General features: G+C 36.2%; 1 protein-coding gene across 21 annotated transcripts in view; it reads left to right on the top strand.

The window, feature by feature from the left end:
• The window catches only part of HDAC9 (histone deacetylase 9), a 473,035-nt gene that overhangs the window by 329,197 nt on the left and 120,109 nt on the right, over positions 1–23,729 (top strand). For all 21 annotated transcript variants that reach the window (XM_038173868.2, XM_072033569.1, XM_072033568.1 and 18 more), the window contains 3 exons: positions 1,106–1,239; positions 10,144–10,264; positions 16,054–16,103. In XM_038173868.2, the coding sequence (XP_038029796.1) occupies positions 1,106–1,239; positions 10,144–10,264; positions 16,054–16,103 (305 nt within the window). The remainder of the gene's footprint in view (positions 1–1,105; positions 1,240–10,143; positions 10,265–16,053; positions 16,104–23,729) is intronic.

Here is a 23,729-nt window from a genome sequence, read left to right as displayed (position 1 = left end):
TGAATCTGGACTTTAATTTTGTATTTTCTTCACTGGCTGACTTTTCAGTAGCAGGCTAAAACAATTTTCCCAGAACTGTGTTGGCATCCCAGCAGTGATGGCACATAAGAAAGAAGTTTTGAGTGCCAAGTTTTGCAGCTTGAAGAAGTTGTTGATTTGAGTCCTTTTCAATTGTAAGGGGAAGAAAAATCCAAATGTTTCCCAAATGAAAATGGTTCACGGGCGTATTTTTTGTTCCAGACATTTCTGAGGGACATGCAAACAATAAGTAAATAAATAGCATCATTTTTCAGTGTCCTAGACTTTGTTTAAGAGCCTTGAAAACTGAAGGTTAGTTTTCAAGCCTACTCTCTATAATTTCTCTCTTGCTCTTAACACACAGCTACAGAGCAATGTGATATTGATACCTCTGCGGTATAAAGTTGTTCTGTCCTTGGATAAATGAGCATAGAAAATTCCAAAGGAACTGTGCATTGCAGTCTAACAACAGGATTTGGTCTTAATTGTGTAGTGAGTGGAAGTTTTCTTTTTAATGAAAAATGACTCTGGCTGCCACTGTTGCATCTCTCTGAAATTTCCACCTGATATGCTTTTGACTTAATATAGTATCAGTTAAGCAGTACAAATACAGAGTAGCACTGTCATTGTAAAAATTATTTTACAAGTTGTTTTTCTGAGTGGTTTTCCTTAGACTGCTATGAATAAATAATACTTTCTTGTACAGAGGTTGATTAACAACTTTAACTGGCTTTATCCACTAAATAAAGAGAAAATAACTGATTCAGTAACATTACTCATTTTTTCTAGCCATAAAAGATTTAACAAGGCACCACCCAATTTCCTTTCTTCTTGACAGTTGTGTTTTTAGTATAGTTTCTTGAACACTATTTTTATATGTATGTACACTATACTATACTATGACAGATACAACTTTTAAGTCAAAATTCACAGTCTCTCAAAGAAAATAGCATTTAAGATCCAGAATTTTCATCTTTCTCCAACTGACAAATAAAATCTAGATGTGCTAGAGTATGCGTGACATGAGACTATATAACTTGCATTTGTTTTACTCACTGTTTCTTATTGTGTTGTCTTTGTACTGAAGGTGTTGTATATGACAGTCTGATGCTGAAGCACCAGTGTATGTGTGGCAACTACGCTAATCACCCCGAGCATGCTGGAAGGATCCAAAGCATCTGGTCGAGGCTGCAAGAAACTGGGTTGCTAAACAAGTGTGAGGTAATAAAAGATAAAGACCAGATACTTGACTTTTTAAAGTAAATGGAAAAATTATTAAGTCCTAAATCTGTCTTAATTCTGTAAGAATAGAGTGAATTAACATCAAATTATTTGGATTTATCTGGTGATATTAAAATAGCACATTTTCAGAAAGCACACTTTCCAAGCAGAAAACAAATAATTTGCGCCATAGAAGTCATATCCATATGCATAAAAACCTAAAACTCAGGCATAACCCTGTTCCTCACCTTGATATAGAAATTTAGAATGACAGAATCAAATGGCAACTGCAGAACTTTCAATAGAACAGTCCCCGATTTCTTGAAGCAACTAAAAATTTTACTTATGTAGTAGTATAGAGCACTGCTTGTTTACATGTACTTTCTATCACTCCATAAGCACATTGAATCTTGTCTTATTTCAGGCTACAAACTGTTTTCAAAAGCATTGTAATTTTCCTGGAATACAGTGGATGCCAAGTCAAAAAAAAACCAAAGCACTCAAGTGCAATCTTCTAGATAACATCAAAGCAACAGCAAAGATTTCTTCTATTTTGATTTCCCTCAAAAAATCATGTATTAAAATATCATGCTTAAAGCAAACATGGGCTCTCAGGTTAATATATGTCTTGGGTTACTGAAAAACAACTTTTCCTACCACTCACTGCTTCCTGCCAGTTGTGCAGCACTGTCAACTTCTTCAGAAGCCTGTAGCAAATGAGGGTGCTTATGGCACTGCAGCACAAGTCAACAAAGTTCAACAGAAGTCTGCTTACGTTTTCAGGATCTCCAAATTGTCAGGATTCATATACTCTCTTTTTGTTTTTGATATTTATTTATCTATCTATTTATTTATTTTGAGTTTTTTTTTTTTAGTTACTTTTCTTTAAATACTTAGGTTTTTACAAACCCAAAGGAACAGGTATAATAGCTCCCCCCCCCCACCCCCTTTTTTTTTTTTTTAGTTATTAGTGGCTGTACACAAAGAGTATTTTGCCTAGTATACTGGGCAGGGAGACATTGCAAGGACTAGAAAAGGATTTGTTGTATACAATCATTTAACTAGGTGGCAGCACTCTAACAGGCTACTGTTGTTCTTTTTTAGCTTGGATAATTTTTTTTAATCTTCAAGAAGACATTCTTTCAGCAAGGTCCTTAAGGCCACATATCACACAAGTGGTTTCATTGACGGGATCACATACTTGAATAAGTTAAACACCCAGTTGAGTGCTTTACTAAATGAAAGCCTAGATACCTTATTGACTCAGGACCCATACTATCAGAAAAGACAAAAGAGGGCAAACAGGTAAAATGCAATGTGCCACTATGTATTATTTTCTTTGTCAATAAACAGATTTTGCTGAATAATAAATTGTATAGGTCTGGAAAAGGTAAATTGGTAACGTAGTATAGATTAGTTCTGAAGTGCAGGCTAGTTTCTTGGAAGACTTACGGCTTTCCCTTGCAATTCTGCAATTTCAAAAATTGAATTATAGCCCATCAGGTCTTACAAAATCCAGAGAATGGGCAGAAACGAAATAAATAATTTCATGTTGAATGGCATTCAGTTGATTTTGACTCCCATTGTGTGCTTTGAAATGAAGCTGGAATGTGAAATGAGCTGTCAAAATGTAAACTGTGATGATAAAATCTTGGGAACTTCTGTGTGAAGTTCATGCATAGAACTGGTGTTTATCTTGATCCTGTTATGTAGTGAAAGGCAGGATTATATCTGATGATGTAATCCATCCTTTGCTTCACTGAATTCTCTAGCATTTGCTTGATATCAAGCACATCCTTAAATCTGCTCACTTTTAAAAATATAGAAGGGTTGAAGCAATTTGATTCAACAGTACTTGGATTTTTGAGAAAAGTTATTCAGCTGAATATGTGACTCATGTCACTAAAGGAGTGGTTATTGCATTATTCAAGAAATAGTGAGTTAATACCATTAAACTATGTTCTGGAATACACCAAGTTGAGGCTGCAGAGCCAAAGCATCACTTGAACTGCACTGTCTCTTTTCCTGACTTCCGAATACTCCCTCATGGACACTAGTATTTCTTAATATAATTTCTCAATATAGTTTCCCAGAGTTTCTGTCAGAAGGAGTGCGGGGATGGGGGGACGTTTTACCACATGCAGTGTCTCATGCACCAAGTCTGAAGGACAGCTTAGGAACAGCAACCTGCAACAGCCAGTCAGCAAACTCTCTGCAGCAACTGTAAACTTTTTTTTTTTTTTTTAATTAAAAAAGTATCCCACAAATGGACTGCAGTTCCACTTTTGCCTGATGAGAAGTTCCAGGATCAAATCCAGCTCAGTCAGGTGTAGCACAGATCTCTTACCTTGCAACATGTGCATCCTTAGTCACAGAAGTGTGCTGGGGAGGGGCCCTGCCTATTTTCTTATTCTAGCAAGAAACCTTTGCATAAATGAAAAATCTATGTCTATATGATCATTTTTATCTCTGTCAGGGAGCAAAACATGGTCTCTAAACCGTGTAACGTGGATTAACCCCTCTCATGCACCTCATATCTCTGGTCCTGGAGAGATGAAGAGCACAGAGAACCCAGGCATTGCCAGCTGAGCATGGGATAATGGAAGTCATACATACTGGGCTGACACTGGACTCATTGAAGTTAATAGATTAATCTAGATAGGTTAATATAAACTTAACCCACTAACTGTATATATTGCTCACATTGCCCTCATATAAAGCAAATTTAAAATATAGCTTGGTAAAATCAAAAAACATTTGACTAGGCTATTCAAAACTGTATCTTCACTACAAAATAAAATGTGCCGGGGACTGTTCTTCACCACTGTGGCCAACTGGCATAGAAAAGCCCATGTTCATACTATCAGGATTGCTCCCTGGCCCATGCCAGCGCCCCAGCCATGTCTGCAAGGTTTTTGGGAGAGTGTTAGTTGCTGCTCTGCCAAAACGGTGTGAAGGAACACTTTAGCAATTTAATAGTACAGATGATTGTGTTCCTCTGCCTGGGAATGTTTCCTGGCACTGCTTAATTTACTGCTGCATATATAGCCAAAAGGACCTGTTTCTCCAGACTGTATTTTGTCTTCCTAGCCATAGATATTTGAGCTCTAGAATTATTCAAACAATGTTAACAGGATTCTTGCTAAATCAAGAATCAAGTTCTAGCTTTTGGAATATTTTATTTTATTATTTTTGTTTTGTTTTGTTTTAAATACTGTAATTTTTCCAAATGGATAGATTACTTTCCCCATTGTTTTTCCCAAGTTGAAAGAGAAAAACATTCAGATCACAGCCAGCCCTGGAGAGTGGGACCTGAGACACCAGTCCCTTACTGAGCCCAGGGCAAGAAGGTGCAGTCATTACCCTCTGTTCTGGACTTTTTTGTAGTCTTAGTATTTAAGAAATGTATTGGGAAAGTACAGTTTGGCTATAATATTTTTTCATTAGGTTAGCAGTGTTGTGTATGTTTCTGAGATATCTGTTCTGTGTTTGGTAAAAGTTGACCAATGCAGAACAGACAGCTGTGAAATGCAGCCCTAGAACAGGGCAGCTAAAAAGACTGGCATAAAAACAGCCATTAATTATTATTAGTAGTATTATTATGGAATTTTCTCTTTGTAAAGAACAATGCATAGCTGCCTTACCTTTGGGACAAAAGAAAGACTGAGTTATGTTTTGGTAGTGGTGTCTGCTTTCCACTTGTTCTATGGAGAGGAAGTATTTACCTAGCTCCTGTGGGGCCATAATTTACACGCACATGACTGGTATTAGGTTATACTGATCAACACAGTTTTAGAAAGGAGAGGAGAGGAGAGGAGAGGAGAGGAGAGGAGAGGAGAGGAGAGGAGAGGAGAGGAGAGGAGAGGAGAGGAGAGGAGAGGAGAGGAGAGGAGAGGAGAGGAGAGGAGAGGAGAGGAGAGGAGAGGAGAGGAGAGGAGAGGAGAGGAGAGGAGAGGAGAGGAGAGGAGAGGAGAGGAGAGGAGAGGAGAGGCAAGAAAAGAAAAGAAAAAAGAAAAAAGAAAAGAAAAGAAAAGAAAAGAAAAGAAAAGAAAAGAAAAGAAAAGAAAAGAAAAGAAAAGAAAAGAAAAGAAAAGAAAAGAAAAGAAAAGAAAAGAAAAGAAAAGAAAAGAAAAAAGAAAAGAAAAGAAAAGAAAAGAAAAGAAAAGAAAAGAAAAGAAAAGAAAAGAAAAGAAAAGAAAAGAAAAGAAAAGAAAAGAAAAGAAAAGAAAAGAAAAGAAAAGAAAAGAAAAGAAAAGAAAAGAAAAGAAAAGAAAAGAAAAGAAAAGAAAAGAAAGAAAAGAGAAGAAAAGTAGACAAGGTCCCACTTCATGCTCTCACCTCTCCTTCCTATAGGGACTGTGGTCCAGCAATATTTTCCTTTTCAGCGTAGAATTTGATATGAATATGGGTAATTTTACACCTTCTGCTGTCCACATCTCATGGACCAAAGGGGACAGAATGAAAGAATTAAAAGTTTTACAAACCTTTGAGTCTGCCAGATCACATGGACCAAAAAAAATATAAAAAAAATTCATCCCCTGAGCCTCAGTTTACCACCAAAGAAGAAATATCACAGGAAAGTCTATAAAGACACTTTAAGAGCAAAAACCTTTGCAGTGTTAAACATACTCAGGCTAGGCACTGGAAGCCCAAAACACATTAAGATAATAACTGTGTGTGTATGAATGATATACCTGCAATTTCCTCATAAAGAAGAGAGGTAGCGATGAGAATGAGATGAGAATGAGATGAGAGATTAGAAGAATGAGAGAGAAGAGAGAGAGTGAACTGACTGGCAAAATATCCATGTTATCTCTGTGTATTTTTTTCAAAATAAGAGAGAATTTAACAATTATGAGAAATCCCAGAAAAGTAAGAAACACTCTGAAGACCTTCTTTACAAACTGAGTAACCTGAGACAATCTCTGAGACACTGTCTCTATACAAATAGCTGCAGTAAAGGCAATGGTCATCTTATATTGAGAGACCTGAGTGAGAAATATTGCTTAAGCTATGTCAACAATTCCTGTTAGTTTAGCAGAGAGAAATAGGCGGTGTCACCTTTGTCGTTTTGAATCTCTGACTATGCAAGAGTTTAGTCTGCTGAAAGTCTAACCAAAATCCCTAGGTTAACAGAGGTTATCTATGTGAAACTTTAATGATCTATTTTAATCAGGAGACCAGACTAGACAGTCCTCTTTGACCTTACATTCTATGAAAGGTGAAAACATTTTCCTGTTGTGGGGAGAATAGCTTTCTGTTTCTGGACTGTTTTTTTGAAGTGCTTAGGTGCATTTTGCTCTCCTGAGATGTGCAAATGTGTGTGCTGATGAGGGGACCTGCATATGGCAGAGGTGGGAGCCAACACACAGATTGCCATGTACATTAGAAAAGAATGACTTGCCTTTCTACTATGGATGTATGACCAAACAAGCCCTTTCAAGTTCCCCAAATGAAACAAATATGGTCCAAAAGTTCTCCTATGCTATTTCACCTTTTTCATCAGCTTTATGTCATTTTTCTGCTTTCTAATACACTTTAGTCTTTTGATGTTACTAAGGGCAAAGAAAATGAAAAAGGACATATTAAAATAAAAAAGATGTGGATAAAAATGTACGTATAAAGTTATACAGATGCATATGTTACGTTGTCTAATAGCTCATGCCAGCAAGAGACAGAAACTTGCTTTACATAACTGAAGTTATATGATTCCAGACTCTGGTAATAGACTTATGGCATGTACTTTTATAAATCAGCTAAATCCGGACATCATTGTGTAAGAATAATTGTTCTTACTATTACAGGGCATTTTAGTATCACTTTTTGTGTGTGTGTTTGTGTGTGTGGAAACTTAGATAGTTAGAATTTTAATTCTATTCAAAATGGATTGACCTGCAGAGATACAGAAAAGGTGGGATGAAAGGAACAATAAATGAGGAGGTGTGAATGCAGAAACAGTGCAGATGTGCACTCTTTACATTTCCCTTTCCTCCTGCCATTTACTGTGTGAATGAAACGTGCTTGCTAATGCTCAATGTTGTAGCTGGAGAAGCCTTGGAGAAAGGGCAGCTTGGCTGTTGGCTGCACCTTGAGGACCTTACTGTCAGGAGTAGCCTGAAGTAGGCTGTTAGATGCTATTTGGTTTCTTCAACAAGCTTTTTTCTACACAGCCTCTTTCTTCCTAGAGAATCTGGCTAGTAATATTGGGTAACAGGGGGCTCCTCAGCAAAATACTCTCCACTCTGGTTCATTCTGGGGTTCATTTAGAGACCCTACCCAGTTAGTGTAGAACTATAGAATACCACAGAACTCCCCGTTATAAGAATGGTGTCTGGCTGTGGGTCTTCTCGTAGTTAAAATGGTACAGCATTTAACAGCACTTAAAAAGAGATAGACAGTTAACTGTCTTAGGCATGTCCTATAGAGCTTTTGTGTAACTTGTAGAAAATATATGACCAGAGTATATGTCATATAAATATATGACTCAAGGTTTTTTGATGTCACCTTCATAAAATACCCCTATACTTTTCTTACACATTTGTTTTAGCTGTCCTAGACACTAACCCTCCTTCCCTGTTTTGCTGTTGGAAGCTGGATAAAGATTTTAAGCAGCTGATCAGAAACATAGACATTAATGAGAATGGATGAATGAATAAATGTTACCAGTCACCTCGCCTGTGAAGAAAAATACTTCATCTGACCCAGAAGAACTATTATAGAGTGCACTGACTCCATGAAGTAACATAATGTGCTGATTTTGATTGTGCAACTGTGTGTTAAAAGGATGTGAGTGCACTGCTACAAATTCTCATGTGAGACTGGGAGAGGCCTGAAGAAAGTAGTGATGAAAAAAGGGTTTATTAAGTCATTTAGTTCTTGGATCATTCCTTAAAATGTTTTTTCCATTGTTGTATTCAGTCCAGTTCTAAACATTACAAGAAATAGGGCTTCCACCATTTCCCTGGAGGGGAGCTTGTTCCCAGTCATCTAGATCTAACTCTTAGGACATTTTGCCTGATTATTTAGAAAAAATTGCTACTGCCTAACTCAGTATAAACTGTGCTTGGGTCTCTCCTAACATATCACAGAATCACAGAATCACAGAATTTCTAGGTTGGAAGAGACCTCAAGATCATCGAGTCCAACCTCTAACCTAACTCTAACAGTCCCCACTAAACCATATCCCTAAGCTCTACATCTAAACGTCTTTTGAAGACTTCCAGGGATGGTGACTCCACCACCTCCCTGGGCAGCCCGTTCCAGTGCCTAACAACCCTTTCAGTAAAGAAATTCTTCCTAACATCCAACCTAAAACTCCCCTGGCGTAACTTTAGCCCATTCCCCCTCGTCCTGTCACCAGGCACATGGGAGAACAGGCCAACCCCCACCTCGCTACAGCCTCCTTTAATGTACTTATACAGAGCAATAAGGTCACCCCTGAGCCTCCTCTTCTCCAGGCTGAACAAGCCCAGCTCCTTCAGCCGCTCCTCATAGGACTTGCTCTCCAGGCCCCTCACCAGCTTCGTCACCCTTCTTTGGAAAGAAGGGCGACATCCCCACACCCATCCCCCAGAAGCTCTTTTTGTCCTCACATTCTCTTTAATATTTATGAAATTGCTTTTTTCTCCTAGTGAAGAGGTTGCTGCTTCTGGATGTGCATGAGTAGGTGATGGATATAATAAGAATGACAACTTAAACTCTAAAAAAACTAGATGTTAACAATATTTCTGTAACAGGTTAATCAGTCTAGTAAAACTAGGTCGGTCTATTTAGATAACTCCTGTACCTGTTTATTTGTAGACCTTTACAGTCAGACGGATCCACAGTCAAACCTGTGAGAGGTTTTGCCCCAGATGTTCATAATGACCAGCTCTGCAAACAGAGTCTAAGACGTTAAAAACAGTCCATTTTCTCTTTGTGTTATGAACAGGAAAGATGATCTTGGGACCTGAACTTTGTTGACAGTGCTGTTTATTATGCCCAAACCTGAACAAAATCTGCTTCATGTTGCTGTGTTTGCAAAAGCACTAACACAGGCAGAGAAGTAAATATTTCCATGACACTCTGTAACTCCTAATACATACAAGGAACAGACCTGGTTAATAAGAAAGTTTTAGTTTTCTCTTTTCTTCCTTCTTTCCTATCTGCCTTATTTATCTAAACTGATTAAATTTATAGAATTGATTTATAGAAATAGTCCCTTTTTAACACCGATTTAAGTGGGGAGAGTACAAGCTGGTGAAACAGTTAAAGAGACAAACTCCACATGCAAAAACATAATAAAGCAAGTGAGTCAGTATCTGCAACAGAAAAAATGATCCTGGGAGATCAAACATATTCAAAAAAAAAAAAAAAAAAAAAAAGATATGGAAATATTTTATTGAAGAATTGAAGAGCTTACACTTTAATTTTCTTCCTCTCTCTGGCTCTCCTCACTGTAATCATGCTCTCCCAGCAGTGTAAATTGCAGGTATTTTAATAACACAAAAAACATTAATCCATACTCAGAACACATCTGCAGATTACAAGTGTGAATAAAGTTTTGTTTTTTAAACTAGGAATTTTCTAGTCAACTCTCTGACTTAAAAAATATCTTACTTTTGGTTCACATTTCATAAAATAATGTAGAAAAAGTCAGAGTCTTTTCTTTCCCTTGTATGTGAAACCCTGTATTAAGTTAACTCTGCTAAGACTTAAGAGAAGCATTTGTGATAAACCACACACGCATTTGTTTTTCATATAGCATTACTTTAATAAACAAATCAGTGTCACATTCCTGCATGACGCAATTTCAACCCATTATTAATCATACTAAATGTTATTTTGGACCTTTACTTTTTTTTTTTTTTTTTTTCCCTAAATATTGTCAGTGGAATATTGTAGGCCTCTGCTGTTTTCTTTCAGCGAATTCGAGGTCGAAAAGCCAGTCTGGAGGAAATACAGCTGGTTCACTCTGAACATCATTCACTGCTGTATGGCACCAGCCCCCTGAACAGACAGAAGCTGGACCCCAGGAAACTCCTAGGTCTGTACAGGCCTCTATTCTACTGAGAACAGCACATTCCAGCACTGTCATTAGTCATAGCTGGTGTCAGTTTAAAATACTTGGCAAGCAGTGTGACAAAAATTCACTTTTTCCAAATGCATTGCTGTGTGGAAGGAGAATGTTACAATGGAAGCCAAATATAGATTAGCAAAATGCACAGAGTGGAAAGCAGCAATAGAAGTTTCTCCTCATTTGTTTCTAAACCATCGAAGTGTTAACCCATTATTGTAATTTGCTCTCCATCAGAGGTTGATGGCAATTTTGAACACGGTGGTCTTTGATCTCCTTGTGTTCTTTGCTTTGAAAATGGGAGTTTAAGATACACTTGCTTGTCAGAATTGCTTATTTGTTGTTCTCATTTGCTTTATTTCAATGATTTCAACCTTGCTGATTGCAGATACCATGTCTGAGTCTTGCTACCAAGTGAACTTTATTTTAATGCTTTGCCATTATGCAGAATACAATATCTTTCTGAATAACCAGGAAAAGACATTAAAATATTAAATGGACCCATGGATATACAGAATGGCATAAAACTGACAAGATTTTCATATCAAATATCTTCATACACAGCCAAAGTGTATGTACATTCACTTTCATAGTAGAAAAGCAGGGTTAAATTGAGCTCTGTCATGACTGGAGCATGAAGCAGAGCATCTTGTCACACCTGCTACAGAGGATTTGAAATGAAACACAAATAGTGCATTTTAGAAATAATGTGTGAGTGAAATCTTGCCCCTAAATCCCAGCACACTAGATGGAACACACATTCTCAGCTATTTTTATAACACTTTAAGATATAGAGATTTTCCTAAATGTAATAAAACCCAACCCAAACAAAAACAATACTAGCCATCAAAAGAAATTGCTGTCACAGTTCTGGTAATACATAGCAATTATCTTGCTTTAGAAAGAGTTCCTTCTATAATGCATACTGTTGCTTCAGTGAGTCATAAAAGTAGATAAGAAAAATGTCTTGATCACAGTGGTATCTAAGTTTATGCACCTTGTTCAAGCTGAAATATGTTAGATTCTCAGAAGATGGAGTTTTCAAAGTAGGAAATCCTCATCTTTATTTTTTTTTAAAGAAAAATCACTAAATTCCTGCAACATTAAAAACTGGAAATATTTTGATTTGGGATTATCAACATTGTCAAAATATTCCATTTTGATGAAGTCCAGCATTTCATTTAGATTGTGATGGTTTTGATTCATTTCATTTTAACTTCTACATTATTTAATATAACATACATTTATATGAAATCTTGTTCCCATTTTGGATCTCAGTGCTTGACTAGCATATGGGATGCAGTGTGTAGTATCAGTAATGAGGTGAAAAAAATAATGTACCCATATATTCTTGCTATGTTTCTGCCTGTGTATAAAGAATGCAGAAGACTTTGTTTACCTAGTCTTAGAAAACCATTTATTTGCCCACTGTTCTTTACTCAACACTCCTTGCCTTTTTCATTTGGCACTCAGTCCAAAACATTTACTCTCTGAGTTTATATCAAAATCACACTCCTAGCATATATTCTGAGTGTATCCTTGGCTTAATGCCCTCGTCTGTCTCTGTAGGATGTTTTCTTGCTGCCTCTCGCATGGCCTTTTACTGAGACAACAGTCAACGAAATACCCTTCCCACATGCTTTTGCATGTGCCTTTTTTTTTTTTTTTTTTTTTTTTCTGTTGGCTGGAAGCTCTGATCATTTGAGCTTTCATACTCTTGTATAAAAGAACTTAATTATCTTTTACATTTTTCCAAAATGCAGTGTGACTGTTCCACCTTTCATTGTCCCCAGTTCTGTGAGGTTGAACCTAACCAATGCTGACATTAAAATTAACATCTTGGTATAGCATAAAAATTCAAAATGATGTGTAGCAAAGGAGAAAAATCTAAAGGAAATGTTTCTCATAAAAATTGTCATCAATAACATCATCTCATAAAACAGTCCTATTTTCAGTGGAAGTTTTCTTTCTTTCTTTCTTTCTTTCTTTCTTTCTTTCTTTCTTTCTTTCTTTCTTTCTTTCTTTCTTTCTTTCTTTCTTTCTTTCTTTCTTTCTTTCTTTCTTTCTTTCTTTCTTTCTTTCTTTCTTTCTTTCTTTCTTTCTTTCTTTTCTTTCTTTCTTTCTTTCTTTCTTTCTTTCTTTCTTTCTTTCTTTCTTTCTTTCTTTCTTTCTTTCTTTCTTTCTTTCTTTCTTTCTTTCTTTTTCTTCTTTTTTTCCTGCAGAAATTGTTTCATCAGATTGTGGCTTTGCATCTTAATGAAAAGAGTTTCATTCCTTCCCTTACTCTTCTACCTACCCAAAAAGACAGAGGCACACTTTGTTCTCCACTCTTAAGCCTCAGAAAAGTGTTTGTTCCTTTTTTTGCTGTTCAGAAGACTACATCTGCATTGTCTGAAGGTCTTTCCTTGCTAACAAGCAGTTTCTGTATCTTTCAAACAGAAAAGAAGCACTTGAAGGAATGAAATTAAGTACGACTAAATCTAGAAATCTGTCAATAAAAGTTTATTTCCCTGTTCAGGTAACCTACTTTGTTCTGGAAGGGTGCAAAGCAAAATGGTTGTGAACTACTGAAATCAGTGAGAATTATGCACAGAGATATTGTGAATATTCTTAATGCTTTCAGAGTATAAACTAGCTTGAACTCTTGGCATGATTTTCCCCAAAACAGGTCTTACAAATACAGCTATTGCAAATGATCACTTCTATTTTTACACTATTGTGCAGCTAAGCTTTTGACTGATCGTATTTCACTGTGGTGTGTTAAGCAACATGTTATGTTGCATTACATTTTCTTGACATGAAGGAAACTAATATGGAGACTGTGTGTCACATCACATTATGGTTTCATGTGACAGAATACAACCTTTCAAACCTCTCTGAATAAGCTCAAGGGCAGAACATTTACCAAGCAGCTCTTACAAATTTGTTTGCTTTTTACCTCTACAACAATAATTAAGGAAGTGTTTCTAAAAAGCAAGTTTCCAATGATTACAAGTTTTTAAAAGTGAGAAATATACTGTCAACACATCCCTGACAGTGAGGCAGCATTTAAAATACAACTAAAGGATGCATTTACAGAGTGTCTGTGCAATTGTAATTTCAAGTCAGTCAAAAAATGACAACTTAGAAGAAATGGCTTCATTCTCAAGGGGTGACACTGGAAACAATCATGTTTCTCAAACTGACGTTGCTTTTTACTGAATGGTGCCTTTTCACAAGTGAACACTTTCTTTTTTTTTCTTTTTTTTTTTTTTTTAAAGACAGCTTTTTGCCCAACACTTTTCTTGCTCATCAGAGTCCCAGCCTCCAGTTGCCAATCTCCTAAACAGCTTTATTGACTTCCATAGGGGCCTCCTGACTTCAGTGGTGGGTGCCTCACCACACAATTTGACTAACAACTGCTTCTGCCTTTGTGGCTTTACTTTTCAGAGTACAAATCTTAATTTTTATAACTTTATCTGTACATTTTTGGGGTGAATCTTCTCTAAAAGACCTTTTTTCTAAAGCAATTTGTTGATGATTGCAAATTCTGTCCTGATGCAAAGCCATTTGTCTTTCATCTTAGTTGAAGTATTCCAATATATATTTTCTTTTATCAATTTACTCTGGAAGTATCTCGGGGTGAGGAAGGGTGATGCTGGGAAATATCTGCTATTTAACAAATTCTGCTGAGGCATCATCTCTAAACCTAATGGGAAATTCTCATAATTCATTTTCAGGATTTGCTTTTTTTCCTGCTGATTTTCATTTATGGAGGAGTGTTATGAGCTCTTTACTTTATGTGATGGTAGCTAAATTTTGGTCTCACTCTCTTAGAGGAATCTTTCCCAATGTTTTCATGAAATCTTTATGTTTTTCTTCTTCTGCAATGTCTGTCTTCTTCTTCTTTTTTGACTCTTGTGCAATAGAAGTGAATATCCTGGCAAGTTGCTTGATACACTGAAAAGGCTTTGTGCTTGTTTTTTTCCCTGCTTTAGTACTATCTGTTGATTGATTTTAGTGTCCTTCCTCACCATCTGCTTTTCTGTTTTCACTTTGTGTTTGTTGTTTTTAATAGTGTTTACCATGTACAATGTGCCTGGTTGCACGGAGATAAATGAGAATTCATCTGTTCTCTCTTATGCAATGGAATTTAAGAAAAAAGGTCTAGTCATTCAATATTCTAAAAATGCCTTCTTTTATCTCAGATTTCAGCTTATGTTTCCATTAATGTCTCCTGACACTTTAACAGCATTAATTTTTTAGTTAGCTGCTCAAGACTTTTTGATCTTCCCCACAGTAAAAAGTGAAAAATAGCTGTTCACATTGGTCCCTGGATCTGCTTAGCAAGGGATCTGGAAACTCCTCCCATACCTCTGCTCTGACGGTCTTCATCAACGAACATTTCCTTGCATGTCTGGGGCCATTAGGACTCACAGTATGAGAATGCTCTGCATAGCTGCTGCACCTGCATTTCCCCTGGTAGCTCCACAGGAGGTTTTGTTTGGCTTCTCTCACACACTGTGCAAAATGATCAAAGGCCACTGGTCGGTTAAAAATGCATCTTGGATTTTACTCAAAGCGTAAAGCACTTTCTTCATCTCAGATCTTGCAGTCTGATCTCTCATACTTCAAAGATGATGGCTTATAATTGTCTTTATACATTTCATTGGCACCTGCTAAATATGAGTAACTGCAGCGTTTGCCCCTTCCATAACAATGGGTGGCTCCTCTAGGTAACCTGAGTGATTCACTATCTAACGCTTCCTCCATATGGCAAAGTCACAAAGCAAGTTCTGTGATACTGTGGGGGAAAAGCGTATGTTCTCTTCCACAGCTGCCTTAGGATCAGTTTACATACTTCAATAGGAACTGCATCAAATCCTGAGATCCTTACCCGGTTTCAGTATTGTCCTTATTAAGACAAACAATTAGTTTAGTGGTACAAAAACAAACAAACAACAACAAAAAAACATAACCACAATCACCAAAACAACTGCAACAACAAAACAAGCAACATGAACTAATAAAAAGCAATTCTAAATATTGAAGTAAATTCTAAGCTAGAAAACAGATTCTAAAATCTATTAAGTACTTTTTCCATTTAGTATAATACATTTACTGAGTAGTACAGAACCAACTAGTATTTCATTTTATGTTTTAAAATATTAACTTGTTCATTGATGGAATGTAAATGGCCAGAACTATTTTTGCCAAAGTAGCAGATGAAGACTGCAAATTTAAAAGCAGAAACATTTTGGAGAGCTGAAGTTTAAAAATTACTCATCAGTTGCACGTAAAGCTTAATGAGGTTCCCTCTGTTGTCAGTGAAAAGAAGCAGGCACTTCTCAAGTGTAATTCATCCCATCAGTCATCTAGGCTGGGCGGAGATGCCTATCTTACTCCACTGGCTGTAGAAGAAGCTGAGATGACTAACTTAGACAAGCTGCTTATCTTTTCAGCAACTAAAGATAATGGGTTGATTACTAGCTGTAGTACAGTGACTATCTGTGGAGTTTGGAGCATTACTTATACACTCCTTTGAAACAATCATTTACCAATCTTAAGATTTGTCACTGTTGAAAAAGAGTAATATCAATGCAACATGGCTGATTTGCTTTCTAAGTGTTATTGATATTATTTGTTTGAATACATGGTATTTTCACTGTGTGATGCCAAAATTCAGAAATCAGAATTATATTACAGGGATTAGTGTTCCAGTATTTAAATGAAATTTTGATAACTAATGTTTATTGTTTCTTTTTTTCTTTAATATATAGGAAACGTGTCTCAAAAACTCTTTTCCTTGTTGCCTTGTGGGGGACTTGGGGTAAGTAGATTTTTATTTATTTATTTTGCAAGAGGGAAAGCACACAGCACATATATTCATGAGCTCCATAGCACTGTTGCTGTATCAGTTCAAAGTCATGAGAAGTTGATGATGAATCTTGAGATAAAATCTGAGACACTATCATACCATTCTCAAAGACACAGAAAAAATACATTGTGATAAGCATATAGAGCAATTAGACAGGAACATATTTTGTGAAAACATACATTTCTTAGTTGTCCTTTTTTTTTTTTTTTATGGGATCTATTTTTGAGAAAAGTAACAGAATGAACTTTGAAGACGTGAAAATAAATATAGCTTTGCATTATTCAGAGAAGAGAAAAAAATTATCAACACTAACATTTAGCATGATGAGAACTGCTCACTAGTTACTAGAAAATTCCTTGGGTTCTGTTAAACTAATAAATTAATTGAGCATTTTTTATGGCCTGTTTTGAAACAGATTCATTCTGAAATAATCTTGCAAGTGAGTATTAGAACTCAGTGAAAAAAATCTGTAATATGCATAAAATGCATAAAAAATGCATAAAAATGCATTGCAATAGTAGGTTATGAATTCATCCGCATTATTGAAAAACATTTAGAATGGAGCATATCTACTGATTCTGGCATCATGCATAGGTGGTTTTAGTTTTGTTTTTGTTTTTGTTTTCCTACATAGCAGTATTCTACATATCTGGTCCAGCTGCACCCATTATTTACGATTATTTTAATGTTAGCAATATCAAAATACTGATATTACTAGATATGGATGGGCTGCCTAGATGATGCACATAAGTTTAAGTTCCCTTGTTCCCTTGTGTTCCCTATACAGAAATAAAGCCACAATCTCTGGAGTGCAATTAGAACTATAGGTCAACTTCCAATGCAAACTTCTAATGTTTTATTTACTATTATCCTCTACAAAGGATAAGTTCTATGCCACAGTAGTCTTCCTTATAGTTGTTTGTTTATTATTATTATTATATCCCTGAAAAACAAAACATGTGTTGTAGGAACTTGACACAGAAAGATAATAATTTCAATTTAACTTTCAGAATTTAGTAATTTTGGAGGATTTATGAACTATGAGTTAAGGAACAAAGTATCGAGAAGTGGTAATCATTCAAGCTCCCCTACTATTTACACTTGTTGAGGATTCTGCCTAAAATTTGGAACTTAGTGATTAGCAACTTGCTGTATTTGAAACTTGGGGATCATTTCTGTATATGGACCGGCTAATGTTACACATAGACATGCACTTGCAAATGCACATCTGTGTGTACATATTCACACATGCCTATGCATACACACTTTTCTATATAAAAAGGTGAAATCAATTGTTATTAAGGTAGTTTCTCACAGTTATTGAATTTTATCAAGAAGTTTATGGAGAGTTGAACAAGAGATGAATGAAGTTGTGAAAGAATGTTGTTCAGACTTCTGAGCAAAGAGGAGGTGATGCAGAATTCCTTGACAATTCTTTCTGTGATCTTTGGAAAGTAAATATGACCATGATGGGCTTTGAAAATTAAATAAAATATTTTTCTATTAAACATGTTATTCAGGCATTAGTTTGTGTTAAAGTTAGTGTTAAAAATCATAAATAGAGATAGGCTTTGAAATCCTTTTAAATACTTTCAATAATAAAAGTATGCTGTCAATGCTAAAGTTAACATAAGTCAGAAATGCTCAGTATAACTTACCTTTTTAAATACTTAAATTTATCTGTACATTCTTGGGTCTATTTGCTTTATTTCTGATTTGGAATCATGGAAATTGGATTAAAGAACATGTTGTAGAAATCGATACTTTATTTATTTTTTTCTAGTTGGGTTTCCCTTTCTACATATTATTGTCAGGCTTGCTGTAGGGCTCTTCTAAGGGAATGGGTTGTGACCTTTTTCAAGGTAAATAATCAGATTAGGAACTCACTTTCAGTGATATTTGGCTGTCTATTGGTTAGGATGAGCTCTGGGAAAAGCTACTTCAAACTGTCTGGATGTAGCAATTCCTACATTTACTTTCAGAAAAGATGGTAGAAAGAAAGAAACATTGGTACTTTGTAGTTTTTAAATTAATTGAATAGCATTACTCAGTATGAAACAGTAATCAATGTAAAACAGTAAGATCAGGACATAGTTCATGAAAAGACTGTGAGAATAATTAAAATTTATTTTTTTCTTATCTTTTATTTAATTTCTTGCTTGCTTAATTGGTTACTTGTTCACTAAAGAATCCAGGGAGAAACAATATTTATAAAAAAAAAAAAAAAAAAAGAGACATCAGTTCTTGCAGAAGACCTTAAAGATTTTATGCCTCTCTCCTGAATGATGGTTTTCCAAGATCTTTTATTCTATTGTCTTCTAACCACATGCGGACCTTGCTGGCAGTTATTTTTCAGCCCTTCTGTTATTAAATACATTAGTAGTTATACTACTCACACAGGCAATGGTCACACCTAGGCTTATTCTTCTTCACTGCCAGGCTGGATTTAATATCAAAGTTCCCATTTCTTAAGCGATGCTGTTATCAATGTGGAAATCATAGTCTGGTTCTGGTTTGGGACCTTCATGCCACACACTGAAGCTGTGCCACTGTTGGAAAGAGCACCAGGCCATTAAGACAGAGCAAGGAGTAAGGGTGGTATATCTAAATGTACAATCTACCTAGCATAAATAATGTCAAGCCCTAGCTCCAAGCCTCTGTTCCACAAAGCTCATATATTTCACATGAAAGAATCACTGGACAAAATGTAAACTACTCTTGGAGTAAGGACTGAAATGTAGACTTCATAGGCATTGCAGACATGGTGAGCTGATGGGTTGTTAAGATTATTGGCATGAGTTTGGGATGGCTTGCATCGTTCCCACAGGACTTAAAGATCCAACCAACCTCTGTAACCCTGAATTCTGCTATATTATTGATTTTTTTGTTATCTCTGTCCCAACAACACCAATAAGCTGCAGTCAAGATGAGGGATCCTCTTCTTTCAATATCACAGTGACTGTAGTAAAAGAAAGCTCTTTCAAGCATCTTGCAAAGTAAACAAGAGGAAGCGTCCCTAACAAAGTTCCAATATTCTCTGATCCTTTTTCATCACAGCTCTGAATCTTATGCTTCAATACAAAATACATGTAAAGCTACTGTTTACTGATTTTTTAAGCATTTTAATTTGCTTTCAAGCAGTGATAGTGACTACTTAAGTCAGGGTTATTTTTGAATTTGGATAAGTATATGCCAGGCTTTCAGAAGAAAAATAAAGAATAAGAAACTACACAGCTAATAAATATCTCCCTATCTAACAGCCTTAAGGTTGTTACTCATACTGGCAACCAAACTGAGCAAGTTTCACAGAGGGAGAAAAAAAAGGCTTTATCTAACCTAAATTTTTCCATAACAGGATTTCTTGCATAAATTACATATACACTTTTTTTTTTTTTTTAATCAGAGGACTATCCAGATTCAGCAACATAACATCTACTGAAGTATGGGACCTCTGTCTTTCAATAGTAGTTTTTATTCTTTTTTCAAGTTGAACATTGTACCTGGACCAACTATGGTTAAAAAGTTCTAATACTGTAGGGGTGTAATTCCTTGTGCTGGAGAGAGATTAGCAGCTCTATGTCCAGTGGTTTTAATAATAAGAGATGGTTTCTTGCAGCTGGTCAGAGGTTTGGAATGTGAAAAGTTTTCCAGGAGGTGAGTAGATTGCAGGTGAAATGGCCAAATGGGGAGAATAATCACAAATTATTTTTGGTTCTGCAAATTATCAGACAATTCCACAATTTCTCTTCTGTGAATAGCCACTGGAGATATAACTGATCGTTTAATCATTCCATCCATCTATTGCGATTCCTCCCCTTCTGTTCTGCTGTGAAAATGATAAAATAATTAAAAAAAAAAAAAAGCAGAAATCTACTTTTAATGTGAGCACGTTTCATCTCCTTGCCTCAGTCTGTCACTAAAAATAGTGATTGTTTTCCTGCCTGTTTGACCTGCTGCTGTGTGAAGAAATCTTGAAGTCATTTCTCAGCCATATTTTTTTGCCTAGTTGATAGGCAAAAAAAAAAAAAAAAACCCACAAAAGCAAAGAAGAGCAGGCTTTTATGATAATGTCATCATCGGCTCCCAGCTTCAAACACTTCTGCGGCTTTTGAATTGTCATTTATAACTTGGAACTGAACCGACCCATAATTCCCTTGATGCATTTAGAGAAATTGATAACAGACTGCTTCTTTTATGGCTCAGAGGAGGCAACTCCAATCACATCACTATTGGCAGTCAATATTATTTTCTGACATGGTTGTAAAAGTATAAAGGGGCTTATGGCATTTGTTTAGATGAGGAATGGGCTCTCAAGCTGTGCTGGGGTTTATGGGTCCAGATTACTTGAGAAGCAAAGGGAATATGATGTTTGCAAACAGGATATGATTTTATTTAAGTGTGGGTTTCATACGTTGTTCCCTGGGGACTGCCCTGCAGACAGAAGAGAATTTCACTTTTATCATATAAAATTGGGCAGTTATCCAATCCCCCCCTGCTCTTTCCCCCTCAAAGACACTGCTCCAAACCTGTAATGTGTAAAGTCAGAACTCTAAACTGCAAGAGGAGGAGCTATGGGAGAACACCACCCTGCAAGAAATTAGACTTTTGCAGAATAAATCTTTAGAAAGCTGAACAGAGTGGTTCATGCACTAAATGCTGAGCCATCTGAGTAGCTAAGAATGGCTTCTACATACTGGGAAAGTCCATTGCATTTTCTCTAATTTTGCTGTTGTGGCAGAACAGGAATGAGTTTTTCTTCTGGGATAAGCTGGTCTTGTTTCATTAACTGGAATATAACTTAGATCTTTTATACCAGAAAAGAATTTGACTTGTAACAATCAAAAAAGAAATATGAAGCTATAAAATCTCTCCATGTTTTTTCCAAATCCTACAAAATATTCGTAGCATCTCTCTAAATCTTCTGAATGTGGAGTTTCTCCCTAGCATTCCATGTTGTGATAGGTGGACAGTACTTCTTTTTGTCCTGACCACACAGGAAGAATGCAAGAGGAAAGGCAACATCTTACTAGTGCACATATTTAGTAAGTCAACCAGGAAACAAATTGTTTTCTGCTGCTTCTCATTCTTCTCTTGATCTCACCAGTCTGTGTGCAGGAAGAATTTTCAGACTTTACTTTTTACAAATTAGTGCTCCTCTTATAAGAATTAATGGTATCAACCTGGTACCATGGTGTAAAAATTAAGAAGGTATTGTTGATAACACTGTGTCTTTGTTGCAGATTTTAGGGTCCTAGATGTTCTGCAGGTCTCTCCTGATATCTAAATCTGGCTGTAATGAAATCGGACTCAGTATGGTTTGTGCACTCAAACTAAACATCACCTCCACATAGGTGTTACAATTAAATTGTGTCCTTCCACAGGCATAATCCTGTCACAATATCAACCAAAATTAAGTCTGTTTCCTTGTTTGGTGAAAGTAATTCCTAGAAGCTCAGCTACCCAGTGTGAAATATCCCACTCTGAAATCATCGATATAGCATGTGTTGATGGCCTTATTAACCTCCTGATATTTCCCAGTTGTAACAATTTGGAGAAGATTGCAGGAGATTTTTGGGAATAAAAGACTTATCTCCTAAGCCTCCCTGGCTACACCATCCCTAAAAAATTCCAAGGTTTAATCAACACAAATTCACAACAGCATTGTACTTTCATTAAGGTATTTTGCATGACTATTCAGGACTCAGGTGACGTTTTCTGCAGAGGTAATCAAAATATGTGGTGAAAACAGTCATCCTGATGACACCCCACAGTGCGATGCAAGGCCAGTAGACATGGGACTGGAGGTTTGTCAGCCTGGAGCATGCAGGGGTCTGCATGGGACACTCAATGCATTTCCAGACAAACTTATATAGGCTATCTACAGGATGGGGGAATGAGGGTATAATGTACTCCCAGTTGCTCTGGCAAGCACTCTTTTAGGTGTCATACCCCTGTCATTTGTGACAGTTCAGGTCAGCTTAGAACTGACTGGACCATGTTTTGGAGGAATGAACCATTTCTCACTTTACTGAGGCTCTCTTACACAGGCATTCTTAGACGTACTACTGAAACACCCAAAGCAAGAGCCTGGCTATCCTTGCTTATTTGTGTAGCCATTAGAGAGACATGTGCACCATTAGAGCAGGACTCAGTCCATCTAAGATCTGAGGAACTGTCTGGAAGTACTTGATTCCCTCCATTGATAGGGACTTTAAGCAACTAAGTTCCTAATTTTAGGCACATTAGTTTTAGAAAAAAAAAAACAAAAAAAAAAAAACAGGAAGTTTGATAATGCAAATCTGGATGATCAGAAGAAGAAATAATTAGATATTCCTCCATTAGCAAGGTGCAGAGACTTCATCTGCAGATCTGGAACATGCAATGGTATCTCACCTCTAGTAGAGTGGAGATGCTGTATTTAGCATATGAATATGGTGCCCACAACAAAGGGAAACAATTTCTTCAGACTGAAAGGCAGATACTTTGTCCTATTCTTGTCCATTCGTGGCACAGAGGTGGCCCGGTGTCATATACCACAGGTCATGATGTTTAATGAGAAGCAAAACTGTTCAGCTGAGAGACATAGTTCCTGACATCACTGCAGGCAGGCCTATTTTAGAAATGTCTCAGTCTGCTTTAAATTGTAGCAGGTGAAGATAGAGAGCTCAAGAGTGGTAATCTGCTAACTTGGGTGCTAAAGGTAATCCTGTCAAGTGCAGAATTTGGTCCCTTAGAAAATTTGTGTTTTTAATTTGTGTGTCTATTTATTTATTTATTTATTTATTTTCCCATTTTTAACAGAGGAGCATTTTTGCTTGGTAGTAGACCAGATTCAAATTGTAAACAAAGATACATGACATAGAAGAAAGAAAATTATTTTGAAGCTAATGAGCTATCATAAAATCAATCCTTTTAAAATCTTACCTCATTTTGCATGTGTATGTTGTTTTTTTTTTAATTACTGTGTTATGTAAGGCCAGCAATATGCAAAGAAGCCCACTTATTTCCTAGGATATTAAACATATATATATATACTAAACATATATGTATTTATGTTAAGTGTAAATAGTGGAATAGTTGTATATACAATAATATTGTATACAAATTCACTCTCCATACATGCAATTAAATTTGATGGGAATTCAGTAAAGAAAGGAGAATTCACATGTGCTCTTTAAAAGCACATCACATCTTTATTGACAGAATTTAGCCTCCAAGATGGACAGAAAAAATCTCTGAAGAGGAAATGTTGATGTGCTACTTGTCTGAATAAACACAGGTTCTAGCAGAGCTCCATAGCATCCCATGACAGAAAGATCATATCTACAGCCAAGAAGAAAGCTGAAGTGCTATGTATTGCTAATTTTTTTTTTTCAGCGACAAATTGCCAATTTAAAAAAAAAGTCATATAAAACTTGTTTTCCTGTAATTATGTGCATTACAACCAGCTACACATTGTTTTATCTGTTTGCTCATGAACCCTTGGAAACTGCATGATCAAACGTAAGAAGGCAGTTGCACAAGCATTTTCACACACTAATCCATTAAAACCTAAAACAAATGTCAAGTTGAATTAAT

The sequence above is a fragment of the Anas platyrhynchos genome, chromosome 2 (assembly GCF_047663525.1).
Source record: "Anas platyrhynchos isolate ZD024472 breed Pekin duck chromosome 2, IASCAAS_PekinDuck_T2T, whole genome shotgun sequence".
Classification (NCBI taxonomy): domain Eukaryota; kingdom Metazoa; phylum Chordata; class Aves; order Anseriformes; family Anatidae; genus Anas; species Anas platyrhynchos.
Note: the sequence above shows the minus strand (reverse complement) of the source record. Positions and strands in the feature narration are given on the sequence as shown.